Source organism: Passer montanus, unplaced genomic scaffold, assembly GCF_014805655.1.
Source record: "Passer montanus isolate IOZ18808 unplaced genomic scaffold, ASM1480565v1 scaffold51, whole genome shotgun sequence".
NCBI lineage: Eukaryota > Metazoa > Chordata > Aves > Passeriformes > Passeridae > Passer > Passer montanus.
The window spans coordinates 5,748,669-5,771,690 of record NW_024370041.1 but is presented as its reverse complement, the minus strand read 5'-3'; the positions used below and the strand labels follow the sequence as shown (position 1 = coordinate 5,771,690).

Here is a 23,022-nt window from a genome sequence, read left to right as displayed (position 1 = left end):
GTTCTCTTATCTCTTTAATCTACTATTCTATGCCCTTTGAGGAAGACCTGTGACTCTCCTTTCAAGTTGCTTTAAAAGAGCTACAAATTGCTGAAATGCCTACTAATGACAAATTACCACAAATACATGGCATTGACAGAGCATGAGTCACCCAGCTGTCCTAGCACTGAGAATACATCCTCCTGTGAAATGTCATGTAAAGGAACATCTTTGATCGGGGTGGAAGGTCTTACATCTGTTGACTTGGACTAGGTTGAAACACTTTCCACAGCCAAAAGACACAGCCTGCATTAACAGGGTACAAGAGATGAAAGAGCTGGAAACTCCTGCTGAGGAACACTATGGAAGGTGCAAGTATTTCTGTATTTATTTGGGTGCTAAGCCCTTCTACAGTTAAATATAAGAAATGCCATTAGGTCTTGGAATTATGGTGCCACTGAGTCACCACACAAAGCAACTGGGTATGCAAGTTGCCCAATACGAACAGAGCAAAAATAAGGTCAATGTTTGCTCTCAGGCTTCACAAGACAAAAGCTCATCTGAACAAGAACATATCCGCATTATAGATATATTTTTCTATTAATGTCCTTTTTAGGAGTAATCTCTCTGCAGCATCAAATAAATTACTACTAGAGGCAGGGCATTAATAGAGAACATCTTGTCTAAAATACCAGTTCAAAAGAAAATGGAATTAACTAAGGGATGATACTGTGAAGATGATTTCACTTTTCCTGTCAGGGTAGAAAATATCTTAGCTCATCTTCACCAAATATGAAGATGATTTCAAGGGTAGCACTACACAGAAAAAATATTTCAATGTAAACTTTTCCTCATTTTTTTAAGAAAAAGCTTTTACGGAGCAAGGCTATTTAACACAAACAGTAGGTGAGATTTGCCAAACCAGCTTGTGTATAAATGTATCACACAAGTTTTTAAGTAGATTCAAGATTTGCATGTTCTTAGTGGAGCTTTATAATGAGGTTTCAATGAAGTTTGTAGCACTCTTACACTGGTCTCCTTCTCATGTTTTCTTTTTGAGTAACAAATAGCTGAAGACACTTAGCTGTGCAGGGCACCATCTAAGGTGCAGAGGGCCTTCACAGGTAAAATTTCTCTTCATATGTTCTTGACTGAAGTGATGAATACCTCCATGGAGAGCTCTGCAGATGCTTTGCCATGTGTGAAGCATGTCAGGAATGTTATTACATTTCCCCAAACCTAATCTCCCAGATGTCCTACCTAACTTCAGTAGAGAAAGGGAGACACTGCTTATGGCAGCAGTCACACAGGTGAATTTCCAGCCTGGAATTCCACATTCACACCTATTGCTAATCTCCCCCTTGCTAAGCATTCCACACAGTTCTTGGGGAATTTTCTTGTGCATCTGATCCTGTTAATACATTCCACCTGGTTTAAAGATGGGACGATGCAGGCCATCTTTTGTCCTTAAACCAGAAATCTGCTGTGTTACAGACTCACAGCCAAATGATTGCTTAGAAGGCTTAACTGCACCCATCATTTTTCCAAAGGTGACCACAAGCAAGCACTGTTTTGGCTGATCTCCTGATTTCTGTTACCAGTGTTTCTCTTTTTGTGATATTTGGATTTTGTGTATTACTCTCAAGCACTCTAATATTATCATTGTGGAGAACTACCTTTGTAAAGACAAAGGGAAATCATCTCCTTCTGTAATAAATAATCCTCAAACTTTAAGATCTAAGCAAAAGATCACAAGACATTGTCTTACAGGTAGTTTAGGAATAAGGGAGTATTTGACTAAATTCCACACAGAGACAAGGCCACAAAAAACCTGGAAATTTCAGGAGCAGCATTAATTGCCAAATGTAGACAATAGGATCATATAACCCTAAGTCTAATGCAGATCCTTGGGGATTTAAAGACCTGCTTGCAATACCTTGCAATTATATGGTTTCTATACCATAATGAATAAATGCATTTATCTTCAATGTGCTAAATTTTAGTTACGATTTTTAATAAAATTTCTTTCATGTAAATGGAGTGTTTCACTCATCATTCTACCTTTGCTAAAATCCTACTGTTCTTGTCAAAGTCATTAACTATTTAGATGGCTCTAAGTTCTACTGAAAGATAACAAGAATATCCTACTGATTTTCCTACCTTGATCCCAGGCATTTGACTTCTAATGTGAGAGAGGATCTGATCTCAGTTAAAGGGAATGAGCTCCAGATTAATGATTTTGTACTGACTTACAGCTGATAAAAATCTGTTTGAAGTATTTCATAAAACATAGAATATAATTCTTGTGAAAAGAAGCCCGAAGTTTTCAGGGGCAGTTCCTGGAATTGGTGATTTACAGACATACACCATCCCCAAAGGTAACCAGTTTCCCAAGCAGCAAGGCTCTGGGCTGTGCTGTAACACGGGAGTCTGGGCAGGCACTGTTCCAGTCTCTGACTCCATGGAGCCTGTCCCAAGGTGGTACCACACTGCCTGAGAGAGCATTTCCTTACATGAGACTAAAAAAAGGAGCCCTTTGATGGTCACTTCCATAGTGAGTGAATAGTCACTTCTATTTCAGGGTTCTGGAAAAAAATCAATATAAATAACTTCTCCTTAGCATGGACGTAATCTGGCAGTTTCACTCTCAGAAAGACACTTATCCCTTTCTGTCCTAAACTGTTAGGAAATGCTACTTCTACATATTAGCCCTCCCACACATGGATTCTTTTAAGTGGTGGATGAGTAACTTCCACACTGGCTGACATACTGTTACTACTACAAGAATTTTTTTTTTAAGTTTGTACAGTGATTTATGCTTCTGAAGGGAAAAGGATACTTCACATCAAAGTTTTAGAATACCAGAGGTTAAATTTTCTTTGGCAGTTTCCTTCTTTTTATCTCTTAATTGATACAGCACCAAGGAGAAAGCAGACTTAATAAAAGATTCCTACCTACAGTTTATGCTAAATCTTTTCAAAGGAAATTTGACTTTATATGCTGAATTTCACTTGCATGATGAAACAGCAATAGCAGCATATGCTCAGTGCCTTGAAATCTGACTCAGTAAAATGAAGGCATCGAGCCAGGAAATGGGTTATGCTACAAAGCAGCAATATTCCACATTACCAGTTTATTTACTTTTTTCCTGGAAATTTTGGAAATACATTTGCAGCATTAAGTTTAGAAATGGGCAGATGGAAATCCTTTCATTGCACTCATCTCCAAAGCATCCACAAGAAGAACAAAGCACCAAACATTATTTGGATAGACAAATTTGGAATATCACATGGAAGAGGGAGCTCACCAGTGGCATACAGACGCAAAAGAGGGAGCCCTGCAACCTGTGTGTGCTGAGGGCAGGGACCCTTCATGAACATGGCTACAACAGCAGCTGAAGGGAACTGCACACAACGTCATTTAAAAGCCAGGAACACTCCACGAATAAATCAAATGAGAAGTTCTGAATTTTGATCCAGGCAGACATGTGTGCCCTCAATAACACTGTCCAATTTGCTTGAACTTTCTGTTTCTCCACTGCTAAAACTGAAACAATTTTTGATTCCTTTCCAAGCAGTACACATGATAAAACAACTCTGCAGCAGCCTACACATACTCAGCCCTCAGTGTGATCTTCCAGCATTGCCCTTCATTTTGGTTTCCATCAGTGGTTGGTAACAGCAGGTATAATTATTGCAGAGTCCTATGTTGGGAGATAGTGGATTGAATTACTTGAATCAATTTTAATTTAATCTGCCATTCATTGGGTTATTTTTTAATTATGAATGTCTAAAATGTGGTTTTGCTGGGCTACCGGTTACATTTCACCAATAATTCAGCAAAGTTCATTTCATCATCCAAATGCTGCCACGGGTTTGCATAGATCTGGGTTTAGCCCAAGTGCATTTGGTTCAAAAGGCAGCTGTCATTTTTCTAACATTTCATCCAGTCACTGATAAAATTTGCAATTCTTTCTAAAATGTTTATCTTGTTGCTTGATCAAAAGAAGTTTACATTTCAAATAATCATCCCCCAAGGTCTTCCTTGCTTCCCATCTGTCTTCTCTAAACTCTCCTTCTCCTCTGTTTGTTGTGGATCACAGTTATGTACTACATGTAATTCTCCCATTTAATTGTGCTCTGATTAAAAGAGGATTAACACATCCCAGCCTTCGTATTTCTGGATTCTCATGGGTGCTTCTTTGTATTGATCCACAATCCAATTATCTTCTATAAATTTACACACAACCAGTAAAGGATATAAGTTACCACATGAAAACAGCCTTTTTTTAGAATAATTATTTACATTATTCTTATATCTTTTATGTCATAATTACCTACTTTTCTTGAATTTTTATGTTTTCATTCATGTGGTTATCTTGATTTACACAGGGAACACCACTGGACAGTCTCTAAAATATGCCACATGAATTAAGAGATTATATAAGATATTAGTTATATAAAATATCGTATCATTTATTACCAAAAAAATGTTTATTTTCAAGTTTTGAAGATAAACATGTGATTGCTCTTAATCTCCTGTTAATCTCCTTAACTACCACAAACTTTTTTCCACTTGGAATGCATTACCATTAGAATTGGAAAATTTAGTAGCCAAAAAAGAGTACAGAAATACCACTGATCTCTGTTCTAATTATCTGATCTCTATTCTTCATTCTTCAGCTGTGGGGTACTGCATCCTTTCTGTGAATAATAAAAAAAGATCAGTTGGGGATTTTATTTTTTTGGGGGGCTTTGGGAACAATAGCCTATACCAGACTCTGAGAGACCACCCTGCATCTTATTTCTGCATATTTTATCTTGCACAACAAAAACATCCTACTATTCCATTTCTGAAAGATTTCTTTCCAATAAGTAAACAAGTTTATTTTGAGGGTACAAATCTATTTTAGAAAAAAAAAGCGGTTTCTTTTTAAAAAGCTATATAACTTTAGACTGTCTAAATTAATTCTTTAACTTCCATAGACATTCTACTATGCATAATTATAGAGAGTTCACCATGCTATTATTTCCCCTAGCTGGCTCTCTATCTTAACCAATGACATCAAATACTTCCTAAATGGTAGTTTTGAATAAACTTTTCAATTGCATTGCTGGATCTAGTCTATATATCTCCTTAAAAAAAAGACCTTCGTACTTGGTAGACAATTCCATTGACTATAACTCTAGTGTCATTTTGAGAATAATTCTCATCCCAGCTGAAAAACAAAGCCCCAAAAACAACAGGTTTTTTTTAAGAGAAAGAAGAACAATTTGATGGACTCCAACCTACAGTCGGTGCACTTCAATCTGGATTGCAGCAAATTGTGCTATCTCAGGCTGAAATGGTATTCCTTGAAACAGCCCAATTGCTATCATGACAAAATGCCCACCCTACTTTTAGTAGAGGCAAAAACCATCATGAACAACTCAGGCCAGTGAAATATTGCTGAATAAACAATCCAGTGCAAGGCCTGTGCCTTAATACTCACAGCTCTTGAGGAGACTAAAGGTTTGGGAGGCTGCCCTTCCCCATGGGTAACATATGTGCCCAGCCTCTTGGGAAAAACTGGACAACATTCAAAGTAACCAGCATACCAGGCAATTAAAAAAAAGAAAAATAAAACAAAACAAAACCAAAAAGAGCCAAGGAGATCAAATCAGCATTTTAACACTTTCAAAAGTGAATGCATCGCTTCAAGCCAATCACACCACACAATAATTACTTCTTCCACAGATGGGACCACCATTATATGCAGAGACATGAAAGAATGTCTTCAGATTCCAGAAACCTCTGATTTTTAAAGTGGGAAATGTGCCAGAACTAGCAGGCTTATTCAAAATAAAGACATTTTCTCTTGATGAGTAACGCAACTAGAATCAGTAATGATTCTTGTGTTGCTAACTGATTTGCTATTTACTTCATAGCTAAGTATTAATACAGTATAAAAACATTTCACTTATTTCAGAAAATTAAGAACTGACTTTGAAAATGTGTTCTCGATAGCTCAGAGTGAGGCAAACCTTATTTTTCTGCCTTCCATTGTTCATATTTTGCTTTCTAGATCATCTGGTGAAAAAAACCTCAAGCATTACCCATTAGAGGGATGGACATTGGCCTGGCTTTGCTACATCAGCAAATTGCCCCCTGCAGAACATGAGGGACCCCTTCACTCCTCCCAGTCCTTTTACCAGAATTTATAAGCCCAAAATGTGCAGGGTAAGCACACACATCGTTTGTCTTTAGGCCAATTTGGAACCAAGACTAGAGACCTCTTCAAATTATGTAGTCATTATTTGTCTTTATATCCCAACATTTTAATTGAATAAACCAATCAGAAATGCAATTTCCATTGATGGAGGTTATGAATGAAGAACCATTAAAGCACTTAAAAAAGCAACCATTATTAATGATTTAGTCCTTCGAGATTTCAATTCTTGACTGGAGAGAGTTTCCAGAAATCTTTATTATAATTATGTACATCAAACAGCCTTTCCATGCAAACTCCAATCATGAAAATAGAAAAGTTTTGATTCAGCCCACATTTTTTCCATAAAATCACCGGTTTTTTATAGAATACAGTTCCCATTAAATAGTAGTGTGTTGTGAGAGGAGCGTAGAATACAGCTAATATATGCAGTAAGATTGTAGCAAAAAAAAAAGGAAGGTTTTTGTTTTGTTTTGTTTTGTTTTAATTTTTGTTAGTCCTTTTTTTTTTTTTTTTTTTTTTTTTTTTTTTTAATTTTTGTTAGTCCTAAAAAAAAATAATTCTGGTTTGTCAGAAAGCTAAAAGAAATTTTGATTTTTAGTTTTGCAAAATTAGTTTGATTACTTACTCTCATGGGTGACTATGACAGAATAATAAGACAATCACCACTGAAAGTAGAGAACACTAGTTGGAATACATGCTAATTAAAATCCATTTTTTAAAAATTAAATTCAATATGGAGAGTATTAGCTATTTGTTGTGAAGAAGTCTGAATAATTTTAGAAGGGGAACTGCTACGGGACTTTCGACTGCTTTATTTTCTTTCATGGAAGCCCACAAATATGTGAGAACACAGTGACTTTTGGAAAAACTGGATTTTCATTCCCCAGAACACAATGAGACCTAGTTAACAGCACGACACGCCTCTCTGCAGAATTATTCTTTTTTAATTAGGCTTCACAGTGCTGTTATGTAGGACCCATCTCAAAGAGTGAAAAGAGTAGTGTGGTCTCCATCACCCAACCAACCCCTCATTTCTTACTCAAGTCTACCAAATAAAGAGGTGGTTACATTGGTTACTCCACATCAAATGAGCTGAGATCTCCAGCTCGCTTCTTAAAGACCAGGAAGAGCTGCTTTAGTTTAAAATAAGAAGGAAAGTAATGAATATAAAGTTTAGCCCAAGAACCCAAAGACAGAAGAAATTCTCCTTTCAGGAGTTCCTGTTATGACTAATTCCAAAGATATCTCCTGTCTTATCTGCTTTCTGGAGCACATGCCAATGCTATGAATTTCACATGTGACCCATCAGCAATCTCAAGACAGCATTTGCCCTTTGGTGTCTAAATTATTAATAAATCTAATGTTTGTCAGCTTTGTCTCATGGTAATTGCTAGATCATATCTATTTATCTGTTTGTCATAAGAAGGTAATTTCAATCAGAATTCTTAATCCAGGACTGAAAGAATTTTTAAAATAATGAATAAAATGAAAGCTTAAAACCAGTTTGCGTAACTAGAGCTAGAATTTATTACTCCTGAGAGAACAAGGATACAAAATACATGTGAAAACTACACAAAGATTTCTACAAAGTAAAAAGTAGAAAGTGGGAAAAGGGAAAGCTACAGCTCAGTGGTTACACAGAAACTTATGGCATGCATTAAAATATTGTAAATTCATGAAGTTTTTTTTAAGTGCAAATGGTTTTTTTAACAGTTCTCACTGAAAAATATGCAAATTGATACCTATGTTGTACACTTGACATATTATCAGAAAGACACCAACACAAATCTATGCATATATACATCAATATGTCTGAAGTACATTTTGTGGTTCTGTTATTCATAGGCACTGGTTACAAGTCCGTCTAATACTCAGTTTCAGAAATTAAGTGGTAGCGCTAATAGAACATTTCTCAGATACTACTAATAAAGGAATTGGCTTTTAAAATGCCATGAGGATGAAGTAATTTGCATTGCCATTTATAAGCATCCAACAACCAAAGAAGTATTTACAAATCATCAACCATACAGATAAAGAACAGTATCAAATACTCTGTGTAAAAAGATAAATAATTAAAATGTATATTCCCACATCACAAAGAAATGTGATCATACAAATATGGCACCATATGTTTGTGAAACATCAAAAATAAATGTAGCACATAGATACCTCTTCTTATATTTTACATTAAAATGCACAGTACAATGACTGTAAATGTCAATGTCACGACACCCATTGTCTTCAAATTCCTGTTTCTGGTAGTAGCAATTATTATTAGAGTCCATGTTTATAAAGAAATTCCATACTTCAGCCTTGGGCTAATATTGCTCTGTGATATTGCTAGACCATGAAACTTCCATCCTAAAAAAGTTACATATTTTCTTTAAAATTATCTATTAGAAAGCTATTTGATATGTGAATATTCTGGGAGAAAGTGTGATATAGATGCAATCTATTTCTCTGTGTAGCAAAGTATGGGTTAAAAAAAATAACATTTTTATTTTTGTCACAAATATCAAATTTATTAGTGAAATATATCCTAAGTTGAGGCTTATCCATTTAAAATTTTAATCATAAACAATACTGCAATTTTCAACACATAATTAGGGGTTTTGTTAAAGTACTTAAACTTCCAAACCCTAATCATGTATCTCATTATGAGAAATGGATCAGAAAATCTGGAACACAACAGTGCTATGGAGCTCAAAATGCTGATATCCTGTTTTGTACTCTGAGGGTGAATGAGATAATTATAGCATGTGGATGTATTTGAAAGGTTTGTCTGCATGTGGCCATTTATGGTTACATGCCAAATCCAAACAAAAGTACATTGTTAAAGGCAACCAGAAGTACTACAGTTAGAACAGACTAAGGCAATTAAAATCTTTTTTCCTTCTTTTTTTGGTTAAAAAAAAATAAATTAAGGTGCAGAGAGAATTTTCTTTGCTGTTTTAACGGGTGCCAAATACTGATTAACAGTGCCAAGGAAAAGTAGTTTTACCCAAAAGGAAAGACTATTAAAATCTAGAAATACCTGAATTGGATCTTTGAAATCCAGATTTTTCCTGATTACCTGCAAAAGGAGTTGGGGGTGGATAGTTGGCTTCCGTGAGTTTACTGATGTCTGACAGTGGCGTTGGTGGTGGCGGTGGTAGCAAAGTGCTGTTAGGGCTACTAATATCTCCTTCAGCCACGAGAGTCAAGTCTGCCACATTCTCATCATCTACCATCTGAATGCCTTCAGCCTGCAGCTCTCTCGACTGCCTTTTCCACACCGCGGTGTTGCTCTCCTGTGCGTGTGGAATTGGAGACAACGGAGGACTAAAAGGAACACTGAAAGTCTTCTGGCTGTGCAGTGCTGCCAAAGCAGACTTATGTTTGTTTTCTGAGTAACCCACTTTCTTTACTGAATTTTCATTAAAGTTTTGCATGGGCTCCTGTTTTCCACTGGGTGATGTACATCCATCACTGCTGTCACTTTTTGAAACTCGCTTGCTGAGGCCTTTAGGACCTGCAGGTGTAGATGAGGATGGTTCTGGTCCAGTGGGTGGTAAACGAAGAAAGTCAGGAAGAATAAGGTCTTCTTTCCTTAGCAGTCCACGTTGGTCATCTGCTCTGTTACTTTGTGCTTTGGATATGAGTTCAAAAAATTCTATTGGGGAAAAACCCAAAATTGACAAGTTTTTGTCAGAAAGTGCAATGCTATTAAAACGTACATTTTCAGCACATTTATTTTCCATGAAGATCTTCAATTCTTTCAATGCTGCCTTGAAATAAGATCCCATGTTAATTAGGAACTTTTTCAATTGCAGCAATGTTCACTAGCATCACTATAATTAAGACCATCAGCATTGCTATTGTAAGAGTTTTGCAGTTTAGAACAGCTGCAATTCACTGAGCCTTGAACACGTCTTCTATTTTACGCAGTTAGTAAATCTGTACACACATGCAGGAATTTTTAATTCTTTATACAAAACAAGGCTCTAGTCTTACAGACAATGGGTGCACGTTTTTATAGTCTGGATGGGTTTTACCCATCTTAACTCAAAAATAGCATGCCATTTGAACATTCAAAGATTCAGAATGTTGCAAACTTCCTTGTTATATTGACTTTCTCTCAGAGTAATTATATTTTATCACAGTTTCAATTCAATTCATGGTGTAGTTTTAAACCAGGATGTTATCATCACAGGGTATGATCAGATGATGATTTAAGTAAGCCCATTTTACTTGGAGCTGCAATGAATCAGTAGCTTACAGATAGTCAGTAACCATCCAAGGAGCCATTACCAAAAGCGATGGGGCAGCTTTTTTAAGAGGCTTCAACACAATTAGAAGTGATTTTCTGATCATGTCCCTAATGATATCCAATGGTTTAATATGTTTCTATAAATAATACTCATAGTTTATCAACACTGTTCTAAAAAGTTTCAAAACTTGGCAACAAGAAACTTATCAATTGTAAGCCAAGAATTATGCCACTCCTCAAAAAAGAAGCATTGCAACAATAAACAAACTCTTTGGTACAAAACATAGACATATAAAAATATGTAATTCTTAATATAGGGTCTCTGCATGTCCTAATTTTTCAAGAAAAAAGCACTTTAACTACAGAATATTAAAAGATGCTTAAAAAGGCCATCTCCAACAGATTAAATAAAATCAACAATTCCAACCCAGCTTATAAATACTGTTTGAAGCAAAAGCCATTAAGGAATAAAGCAACAGAACATTAGTATCAGATTTAACTTAGCATAATATGAAGTCATACACTTGCACTTGTATGACCTTATTCCTAAATCCTCTACTCATACTTGGCAGGCTTTGCAATGTATTCATAAAAATTAATTTTTAACATGCTTTTTCAAATGCTGTAAAATCTGAATGTAGCCAAGATGGAAGCTTCAAAATGCTTCTTATTGCCAAAGTTTTGCAAAATGGCAGTAGGCATATTAAAACATGCAACATTTCTAAGATGTGTCATACAAAAATGTTTCTGAAATTTCAAAGTTCATAGAACAGTTGTTTGTTTTTGCATTAGAAAACAGTCTACAACATTTGGTATGCATTTTCCAAACTTTGACAAATATCACAAAACTCAAAATAAAATGTGAAAGCCTCGAATTCTGAAGTTTTCAAATTATGTTAATGTTTTACTCAGTCCTAGGAAAAAAAATGAAAGTATTAAAATGTGGAAAATAAGTCAACAAAAGAGTAAGCAACAGAAAATAATTTAAAATGCCCTCATATTTTGTAATAACACTTATATGAAAAAACATATATTTTGCAGTAGAAGTTTTAGCCATAGCACTTTTTTTTCAGTTCTAATCAGTGGAATTTATTCACAGATGAGCATTCAAAGGTAAACATTCATTTGCTATACAAATGTGCATAACCAGGTTTTGGATATGCATATGGGGTAACTTCAGCAGTAAATTTTAATCTGTGGGTCAAATACGTCCTTTGAGGTTTTTTTTCTACATGGGAAAATAGGGAGGAGCGTGTAGGGCTGACAGACAGTTCATGTCCTAGGGCACAGGGTACGATGCCAAAATTTCTAGTGCTACATCATTTTCATTTCTCTTTTGCCCATGGACATCTTGCTATAAGAAAGCAAATTCTCTCATGAGGTTTTTTCTGATAATATCACCAGAACTATTAAGATGTAACAAAGGTAAAAACTGGACTCAGAAAATGCAAGTTTACCAATAACCTCTTTGCTTATTTCTACTTCTCAACATCTTTTGCAGCATGCAAGTTTTTCTGTTGCCCATCACGTCCTCCTCCACAGTCAGACTGCCCTGCCCTGGCTGTTACAGAGTTCAGCAGAAAACTTACAAAAATTCTTACCTGAGTACATCTGGGTCTACACTACTGTGCAGTGCCTGTCAAACACTTATATAGAGGTGAACAGAAAGCCAAGCTTCTACACAGCTTACAGAGTATCAAATGGGATGTTCAACTGCAGTGGAGTAACTAATTCCTTTTTATTTTGCAGGAATTAGGTACCCCTCACTTTTGAAAATCCCACTGGACACCTACATCAGTGTTTAGGTATTCTTAAAATTTTACCTTCCACTTATGAAAACTTGACAATTCAAACACACCAAACAAAAATATAATGGTCAAGACTATGGTTTTCACAACACAGTATTAAACACATGGTACCTACACAGACACAAAATTTTTCTAAGACTACTTATGTTAATATGTAAGCTATAAAGTTCACATACCCTCTGCTTCATCCAAATTTATTTTCTGACTTTTTTTTTTCCCAATCTTTGCAATAGAGTCTTCTCTCTTTGACAGCCGGACTTCCCTAGCATTTTTTCCATTTTCGCCTTTCATTTTGATAGAATTAGACTTTCCTAGAGTTCTTCCCTCTCCCTGCATTAGAAGGAAAGTTAAAGTACTACTTACATTCAGGCTCTATCATTGTATACATAATATGGCCTAAAGGAATGAGGAAAGGTATTTTGGAAACACATTTCTCTAACACCACGACAAATGCTTTAGTTTGGTCTTGATCATTGCAAACAGCATTTGCCATAGCAGTTCCCAAACGTAGAAATAAATATAATATTATTTACACTGAAGAATTCACATGACAGAAATGGCCTTTGAACTACAGAGTAGTTAAATTATTTTAAAACATAGATAAGTCAATGTGACATGAAATAACAAACACAACACAGTGAAAGAGTTAACTGATTCATCATGAAGACAAAGTTCTTCACAAATAAAGGCTGTTGACAGTAGAAAACTATCAGACAGATAACAGCTATATTCAATCTAGTTACATAATTTGGCCGATTCAAAATCATGTGTGAATGCAGCCTTTGATACAGAATTCTAGAAGGAAACAGAAGATGATCTAATGGAGAAAAATCGTTGCAGAAGACTTACAGTAGGTCCTTGACTTCTTGAAGAAGATACAGTTGCAGTCTGTTTTACTAATACGCCTCTTTGTTTCTCTGTAAACATTGAACATAAATATACTTTCTGTAACTACTGATTTATAATTCCCTAAAGAAGCAAGATTTAAGGGACAATGATGGACACAACAGATTTTTGCTTTAAATTCACTCTAATGTGTACTCAGAAAATAAAGAGTGAGCACAGTCAATAACCCTGATACTTTTCAGTAGAAACCTACCAGAATCTGCCTCCCATCTTCAGATTTTCCTCACACTGGCATTTTTTTCCAATTAAAAGATGCTGAAGTCTCACTTATGTACTAAATTTTCAGTTGCTTTAGATCAAATAATTGTAAAATCTGATAATTCAGTTTGCAATTCTCAAAATTATACTTTAAAAAAGAAAAAGAAATTCAGCAGAAAAGGCCATTGAAAGGCCATGTTCAATCTTTTCCATCCTGTTTCACACATCAATTATTTTGTAGACACTGCTGTATCCTCCTTGTCATCTTCTAAGTAACAAAAAGCCTCCATCAAATTAAATCTGCTTACAGCAAATTTAGTAACACAGAATCATTGCCCTCTTTCACTGGTACATTGCCACAGAACCACCGCCAGAATGATCCTCTATGATTTAGGCTTTTACAGATGCTGGCAGCACACTGGATTTAGGCTTTACTTGTAATCTTAAAACTAATTATCTGTGAAAGTATTTAGATTGAAACTGTTTTTCAAAACAACAATTGGTTCTGTTGGTGAGGAAAAGGACAAATCTGATTTTCCTCAATAAATACTTCCATCTTTATAATCCCAGTTCTTCCTTGACAAAGATCTCTGCTCTAAGTCTATTTAACCATATCTAATTAGGTTTTTGAAAATAAGTGTTCGATATCTCTAAAAAGGTCTCCTAATGAAACCAAATCTTTACTCATAAGGCTGCTTACCTTAATCTAGAGTATTAATTGTGCCAAGAGATTGTCAACTGTTTAGCTGATAAATTTTTATTTTTCCAATTATGTTGCATAGGGTCATGAGTTTTTATCCTTTTTGGTGTTATTTGCAGAAATCATCACTTAAAACTGGAGAAGTAGGCTCTGGAACTTCCTCATGCTTAAGAAGGATATTATGATAGAAGCATATACAGCTGCTGTACAAACTGCATCTGTTTTCCTTACACAGAATGTTCCTTACTGAGTAACTGCCAAATGCACAGCAGATATTTGGCACTTCATTCTCATTATTATTACTGGGCACTATGTTCCTAAGTTTGTGTGTGGATCTGTGGTTGAGTGCAAACAAGAAATTCAAATATTATTACAGCAAAATTTCTTACAGCAACAGTAAAAATACCTGTTATCACAGATTAAATTAATCTTCACTCTTCAGAAACGGCACTGCTTTTTAGTTAAAAAGAATATATGCCACATGTGATATATCTAAATTTAATCACATTTACTTCACCTTCACAGCAACAGGAAAAACTACCCATAGTCAGGGTTTATAAAACTGGCTTGGAACCATAAACAAAAGCTTTTATACAAACTTACCTCTACCCTTTGATGGCTCTTTTTCTTCTAGAACAACCCGTTGACCATCCAGATTAGATATAGGGACACCAAGATCAAGGGGTTCCTGCTCACCACTCTAAAGTCGGATCACAGTTTGTATGTAATAGAGAAAAAGCTGTTTTCAGAACAAATTTATGCAGTCTGACATTTTTGAAAGAAAACAAGCAAAGCATTTTTATGCTTCAGAGTAGCTTCAATCCATCCTTCTACCATTCTAAATATGTTTACTCCAGTGGTGTAAAACTACCTAGATTTCAATGAGTGTAGTCCTATTCTGTGAGAATAATGGTATTTGGGAAAAAAAGATACATGGAGAAAAAAAAAAATCATCCCACATGCAAGTGTGCTCAAATACTCTAGCACCATTAGTGTGTATATTCAGCAAGTCATGTTTTCCAGAGGACACTTTAGATTATTTTTTATTCTAAATTGATTGTATTTTTGTATTTCATTAATTTTGTAATTTCGTTAAATGAAGTTACCTTTATACCAACATGCTTTTCAGTTATCTATTCAGCAAGTCATGTTTTCCAGAGGACACTTTAGATTATTTTTTATTCTAAATTGATTGTATTTCATTAATTTTATAATTTCGTTAAATGAAGTTACGTTTATACCAACATGCTTTTCAGTTATTTTAAAAACTTGGACTGGTTCAGCTAAGACAGCATACATACTGGAAATACCACAAAATTAACTTTACATTCCTAGGTATTCCAGCACAACAGAAAGGAGAACATGCCTAGCCAAGAGTTCAGTAGTAGAGAAGTTGAATCAGTCTGCTTTCACAAAAAAAATTCTGCAAGGGGATTTGTGGCAACTTTATGATTCCCATGACAATGGAACAAAAGCTTTAATCCAACCAACTTTCCCTGGCTAATAATTGGAGTTGAGCTATGGAAGAAGCAAAGTTCAGGCTTGCTTATTTTGGATGTTGGATTTATTCTGAAGAGAATAAAAACAGATGTAGACTAAATATTTGAGGTAACTACTACTAAGCATAATGGTTATAATTACAATGCATTTTATCTCAAAATGTAGCTGTAGATATTGAAATGCCTAATTCTTGGGAGAGGAATCATTCCTGGGACTATCATATGATCTCCTCCAGACAGAAAATATTGCTGCTGCTTGAATTACATCAAAGAATACTTACTAGTCTTGCCACAAGTTCATTAAGATTTAAACCATATTTTGCAACAACAGGCCTTAAGACCTCTGTTACTGGTTTGGTGGGTTTTGCCTTCAGACCAACTGACCGGTTGATAGGAACAAGATCCAGCCTGAAACACAGCAATTGTAACATCAAGTGTGAAATGTTCCAGTAAATAAAGTGAACAGAAATATGTCAAATCCAATTATCTACAACATAGCTGTACCAATTTACAGCTAGTAACTAGCTGGAACTGCAGTAGCATGAATGTACGCTAAACTGAAGTGACAAAGAATTTATTGTTTGACATTTCTTTCTTTATTATTATATTTAATTTATTATTACTTATATTTAACACAAATAAAAATTGTACTCTTTCGCTTCCCAGAGCTGAGTGAAGGCCTGAACCAGTCTATTTCAGACCAAGGAAATGCATTCCACAGCACTTCCATATTTACAGGGAGATTTCTCTGACCAGGTTGGTCCAGGAGTCCTTTGAAGGTGACTCCATGCCTGAACTATAGATTTGGATGCAAGAAAAATATTTCTTCTCAGTTCCACAAGACAGACTCACAACTTGTTATGCAATTACATGAGAAGGATTTGGACAAGTATTTTCATTTTTAAGCAGACTAACAAACACTGTGGAATTGCACATGATGCTGCTTTTTTAGGGTCGGAACCACCATATGATGAAATACCAGTATAAGAGAAACTTGTATACCAAAGCTGAAAAATTAATTTAGAATTTACAGGCTAAATCTCTTTTCACAGTCTATTTTATATTTTGCATTATTAAAACAGTAAAAGAATAATGAAATACATTTTTTTAATTAAACCAAAACAACTTTCATTAGCATCTATTTCCCTGTACAGAGCTGTACCTAGCTTTGGTTTGGTTTTGGCTTTTTTTTTAATGCTCTTCATCTATGCCCTGAATCCTTCATAAGCCTCATTTGATTGCAATGGTACTCTAGTATGAAATCAAGGACAAGCTTATTGCTAACAAAACAATCAGAAGAAATGTACATCATCATCAGATATTACTATTATCAGCAATTTTTTCAGTCACAATTAAATATAAAACTCATGTTTTATCTCATAAAAATTAAACAGAAGATGTTAAGTCATGCTGAATTTTCCACAAGAAGCTAGACCAACTGAAAATTTGTCTTTCATATTTTCTTTGAATTCGACAGCTACTAAATTGAAATTATCCATTTTAGTCATTAGCTGGTAATTGATACAAAAGTGGCAAACACTGAGGTAAGTATACCCACATAGTATTTCTCCTTTGTCTGAAAATGTTCCAAATATTTGACTATATTTGCTTACATAGTATCTACCCAGAGAATGGAATAATGTAGAACATTTCTACATTTTAATTAACACACAAATAACATATGGTACTGCCTACTTAAAGTTCCTTTTTAACTTGGAGACTCAACAAGCTCACACCTAATAAAAGACTGCTCAATCTCCATCTAAAAATTGAATATGCCATGTAGTATTTATTAACCTGAAGTAGCTTTAAATAGAAACTAGCCCAGCTTCCTAAGGAAAAGTAATAGAGAGCCAAAATAAGAAATGCCTCACAAAAAAAACTTCATTCACTTCAGAAGTCCAGGTCAGTAATGTAATACATTTTACTTCAATAATTATTCTTGAAATAATTATTTCAGTTTTCATAGCATTAGTTTGGATTCATTTTGGAAAAAAATACAAATGTTATTTTGAAAAAAAACACACACTATCAAATATATTACACAAAACTAAATATACCATGTACAGCATTATATTATATCCATACTAATAACTTAACATTGACTTGTTTAAGATTCAGGGTTCAACAGAGCATTTTTATTTATACAATTAGTTTTACTGTAATTTTCCAGGTGGGCATACATATACAGATATAACTGAATGGGAAGAGGTCATCAATAAATATATCCATTTAATTTTAACACTAGGAGATTCCCAGTTCAGTTTCCATATCTTTCTTGTGCTACTCCAACCTACTAAACATGTCTCTTTCTGATGTGGAAGGTCCCCCTGGACCCACAGATCTGTCCACTGCTTTCAGAGGTGCCTCAGCTTGAGCATTTTAACATCACAATAATATTTAAATATCCCTAAAATGGAACACTGGTCTCAAAATCCCACTTGTATCCTAAGAGCAATCCAGAAAGCCCCCTCCTGCAGCTGCACAGGTAACTGGCAACATATCCTTTGCTGCACTTACAAAAAGTAAAATGGGAAACAGGGTGGGAAAGGCCAGAGGAAGGCATTACTTTGGACTCTTACCGAAATAAAGTGCGTTTTTCTAAGCGCAGGTCCCGAGACTCCAGGATACTGCTGTCCTGGTGCAACACCAGGGGCTACAGAGCACACCAGGGATAAAAGAAGAGAGAGCAAATTAATTTTAAGCTATGTAAAAAAGAGCAGCTGTGTTGTTAATTTTTTTTAAGGTAACTCAGAATATTATTAATATAGGCTGCACTCAGTCTAGTGACTGCTCCTTTACAATATGGAACATGATTAAAGCGTGTTTTCTTTTGGCTAGGTGTGAAACAATGACCAAAATTCAATTTCCACTGGAGTCAGCAGGCATTCAGGAACTTGGTTTTTTAAACAAGCCTAGATTCTTCAACTTACATAAATAACACAGAATAATGCATTAGAAAATACAGCCAGCTAACAGTCTTTGAAAGCTTTAAAAGAAAAAGCCCATAACTATGAACATTCATTGATTTTTTTTCCATTGTAATAATCTAGATGGATCAAAAGCATGAATTTAAGAGAATAAATACTTCATGTCCACAGCTTCTCTTTGAATTGGAGAATATTTCTGTTGGACTAAGGGCCGTTACACACAAACTGCACCATCCACACAGATTGTTGTCTTGGAAATTTTCCTCAATATTAAAACCTGTACCTCATTTCTAGCATTAATGCATCTCATTCATCTTTGAACAGCTGAATGTCACTATGTTTTAGGGCTTTAATGCAGCAGCATCTACTACCAGACATTTGTTTTCTTTGTGGATAATTTGATTCTCCTTCAATTAACCAGCACTGCCAATGTAAAGCTATGGGCAGAACCCGGAGATATGCACCAGAATTCCTTATTTGTAAATGGGGAGTAAAATGCTTCCAAAAAAGCCCAGGAACATGCAGTACCTTATCACCTCCAACTAGGAACAGGTCCACTGCAGCTATGTTGATGCCATGTTTCTCACAGACCCCAGAGAGCACCTCCTTGATGGAGAACCCTGATTTTACAGCCATTTTGCTCGATGAGCCATCCGGAAGGTTTACACAGCAGTACTTGGGGGATTTGTCTTTATCTGGCACAAATGCAGGCAACCTTGAGGTCTCAGACTTGAAAGGAAAAAGAAAGGTCAGTGCCCAATGGGAAAATGAGGACTGGGTATAAACTTTCAGAGTCCCCACAGATCAAACCAAGCCAAGAACCATAGTTTCTAGAATGCTTTAGAAGTCCTTCCAAATATCACAAATATCAGATAAATTTAAATCCTGGGGGAAAAAAATTAGATAAAGACCATAATACTGCGCAAATCTAAGTTTATTTCAACAGCAGATGAAGTTTTACACAGCAAGTGTGTAAAACAGTTACAAGATTTACTAAAGAACTCCTAAGTAAAAACTATAAAAGTAAATTTAATCGCATTAAGCATCCAAATAGTTAAATGTCTGTGCTCAATAATGTCCTGCTTATGTAAAAATTACCACTGGCACCCTATGAATCAACATTCAAGTGAAGAGGAATGCCTTTAAATATCAGGTTCCTCAATCTTTCCTCTTCAAATTTCCTCTTCTTTCAACATAATACAAATTCTATGCACAAATACACCACAGAGAAATTAAAATTTTTTAATTATTTTCTTCATGACCATTAATTGTTTTTATTAAAGGGAATTAGAACTACAATGCTATGGGCTAGGCACAACCTTTTTCTAGAGTAACAGTAGAATAGTAATACTACAACTAAATATCAAAAGTATCTTTGAAAATTTAAACAAAAAGCTCACTTATAACTTAAAAGGACACTAAAAAATACTGGGTTTGACAGCTTTTTAGGGTACTCATCATGCTTTTTCTCTTTTCTTTAACTTGGTGATTCTCATTCAAACCACAGTTACTTCTGAATTAAATCAGGTGGGAGTGGGAGAGAAGCAAGGGGTTGTTGCTTTAGGGAGCCTTTGCATTTTCTATTTTTTAAGACAAGACTTTTCTGCAACAGAAACAAACATGACTTCACCATGCTTGTTTCTCTGATCAATATTCTTAGCATAGATAAAATTACAGTTATTAGTTAATGGTTAATTACACAGAATCTAGTCTATCAGAGGGACATTAAAGCACAAAAAGACTTTAAAATTTCCTTTTTTTAGTCTTCCTCCATATCAACATAGATAAAAAAGCACTGCATCTATGTTTTATTAATACTGTTTTAATTTTGCACCTCATTAGTTTTACACTGTAAAGGCAGAACCTGATGGTTAGAAATCACAGGGTCTTCACTTCTTAATTTCTTAGCATGACAAAGTGTTCACAAAAAACTTCTCAGGTTTTTAGGACCAAGTTAAGTCATAATGACAAAACCACGTAACTTTAAGGAAACAGACAGAGAAGAAGCACGACAGACACTAGCACAACAAAAATCAACCTAATGCAACTTGTATCCCTCTTACTGCATAGGCCAAGAAGAGGAAAAGCTTTAACTTGTGGTTGTTTAAAACAGATTCTCATCCTTGCAGGTAGAACAAAATGGTTTTAAAGAGCTACAGTTTTTAAAAGGGAAAGTTTTTGTAGTTCACTGGTGCCTGATGTGAAGACAGACCAGATGCAAAGCATATCCAAGGACAGCATAAGAAGTAATATACAAATACAACATCTCTTGCATTTCTAACACTCTGAAATTGCCTAATATTACATCTTGTACTCCAGCTGTATCACTTGAAAACCCTTTCCCAAGGCATTACATCAAACGAGCTACATCACACTACTTAGAAAATCAGTAGTTCCCTGTTTCATCTGCTCCCCCACTGGCTCATTAGTAAGAGGCAGCCATTACCAAGTCGAGACTAGCCGTGGATGACATGGAGCCTTGTGATTCCCGTCTGTACGACAATCCATTGGACTGAAAAGAATCTGTTTGTGCAAAGAATCAGCAATCAGTAAAGAGGTTCATTTCATTATTTATTCTAATACAGGCAACAATTTCAAATATTAGTTTATTGGGTCACAAATGTTTCTTTTTTCATTAAAAGGAAAGAAACCACCAAATCTTCATACTGTGCACAGAAGCATGGAAACCAAAGCAACTTTTGGTCAAATGCCTCTTGGTTATGTAACTCCTGAATAAAACCATTTGCTTTATATTTTTAAAAAAGAAAAAAATATTTTAAAAATAATATTAGTTTTGTTAACTAGATTTAACAAGATTTCAATATTTTACCTTAAAAAATTATTCAACCTCTTCATATATTCTCAAGGGAGATAAATATTTTTTAAAGTGCAAATATGGTATTAGAACACTAAAATCTAAGACAATTACTAGTCACTTTCAGAAGGTAAGGTCTATGATCCCAGCAAATACTTCTGATGTCTTTTCACATATGAATATACTAAAAACACTCAAATTATCCATATGATCAAAGCTATCTTGTGGGTCTGGGCATTACCAGAAGCAAAAACTACATTATCAAATATGGACCAAATTTGGTGCTTTGCTGGAATTTCTTCATTACTGTGAACTCAACAGAATAATTTACTGCAAAACTTTTGTTTCCTCTAGAGATCACATACAGGTGCTTTCACAAGGGAACTCTTCCTTAAACTCTCAAACACAAGTAACAAAACAGCAGGTTACAAGGGCTTTCACACCTCTGAGTCTCCTTTTTCATTTTAGTCAGGGAATGTGAAAACAGATGGTGACAATTCAAAAGTGAACATACCTGTGTGTTACTGATAAAAGAAAGAAAAGTATGATAACGCAGATGGAGGAATTTTTAAATAGCTGTAACTATAGCACTATTTGCTGTACTGCTCCTGGACTTTTCTGTAAAGATTTGAAATTATCTTTCTATAAAAATAGCAGCTCTCTGCCTGAAAAAGCAATTACCAGTGCACAGAAAGGCAGAATGTTCCAAAACATTTAAAAAAAAAAGTCTTATGGAAGTCAGTAAAAACAAATTTAAATATTGTCATATTTTCATCTATTTACTTGTACATCTTCCACAAAACTGCAGCAACACTAGCCACACTACTATGGCCTTCTGACTTGACAGCTCCTTTCCTCTGTCACTCCCAAGAATGCACTTAGATAGCAACTAATCATGGTGAGATTAGTCATAGCCATTGCTGAAACAACCTTGAAACAATGCGGAATGTGATACCCACCGTTTGGATAATCACCATTTTCTCTTCTCTTCTGTGATTTTCCCAAACTCTTACTTCTTGACCATGAGAAGAATGTTCCCCTCTTTTTCTTCTCAGTGTCTTCTTCTCCTGACTCTTCATTTAAAGATCTTCCTGACTTTGACTTACCACTTAGCTATCACCAAAACACAATTAAATCACTGGTTGGATCACAGGTGTGAGTATATTGTCTAAAATAAACCTTCCCACACTTCTTCCTAAAACAAGAGTGTGATGGCCAGGTTAGCTGCCTTCTTTACCCCACGCACAAGTGCCTGTGCCAGCATCCCTCTCAGCAGCAATCAAAAAAACCCCAAAAACACCTCATCAGTGGCAACAAAAAGAAATATAGAGATGGAAATGTGCTGCTTGGTAGGGAGTACAAAACAGTAGCTGGAAATGAGCCATGGAGAGCTCCAGCAAATATGAAAGAACTGTCCCCAGCTCACCAGTAATGCCTAACTTAATGTGGGAAGGCTATTTGCCTTCCTTTTAAAACACTGATTTTCACTTTAGTATTTTTCCTAGGCTAGGCTTGAACATGAACAGTTTCCAAAGACAATGACAAAGTACTGTTTAACATTTACAAGTATAATCAAGTATTTATTAGAGTTGAAGAATACAAATGTCAGGAATGTTTGATATTAAACTAAACTGGCTTTTAACAAGTTAGTATTCTTGTTAGATTATTAGAATATTCCTTGAAATGCTACTTTTTAAAGGTTCCTAGTCATAAGAATACATAATGGC

The 23,022-nt window shown here is 35.2% G+C and overlaps 1 protein-coding gene across 8 annotated transcripts in view; it reads right to left on the bottom strand.

Moving 5' to 3' along the window:
- The window catches only part of RGS12 (regulator of G protein signaling 12), an 84,086-nt gene that overhangs the window by 3,152 nt on the left and 57,912 nt on the right, over positions 1-23,022 (bottom strand). For 4 of the 8 annotated variants that reach the window (XM_039723880.1, XM_039723881.1, XM_039723887.1 and 1 more), the window contains 9 exons: positions 22,255-22,408; positions 20,927-21,003; positions 19,009-19,209; positions 18,133-18,206; positions 15,832-15,958; positions 14,655-14,751; positions 13,097-13,164; positions 12,424-12,577; positions 9,264-9,842 (listed from right to left, as the gene is read on the bottom strand). In XM_039723880.1, coding sequence (XP_039579814.1) covers positions 9,264-9,842; positions 12,424-12,577; positions 13,097-13,164; positions 14,655-14,751; positions 15,832-15,958; positions 18,133-18,206; positions 19,009-19,209; positions 20,927-21,003; positions 22,255-22,408 — 1,531 coding nt within the window. Of the gene's footprint in view, positions 1-7,693; positions 9,843-10,196; positions 11,354-12,423; positions 12,578-13,096; positions 13,165-14,654; positions 14,752-15,831; positions 15,959-18,132; positions 18,207-19,008; positions 19,210-20,926; positions 21,004-22,254; positions 22,409-23,022 lie in introns of those variants that run through there. The other 4 variants (XM_039723882.1, XM_039723883.1, XM_039723884.1 and 1 more) reach the window with 4 other exon arrangements.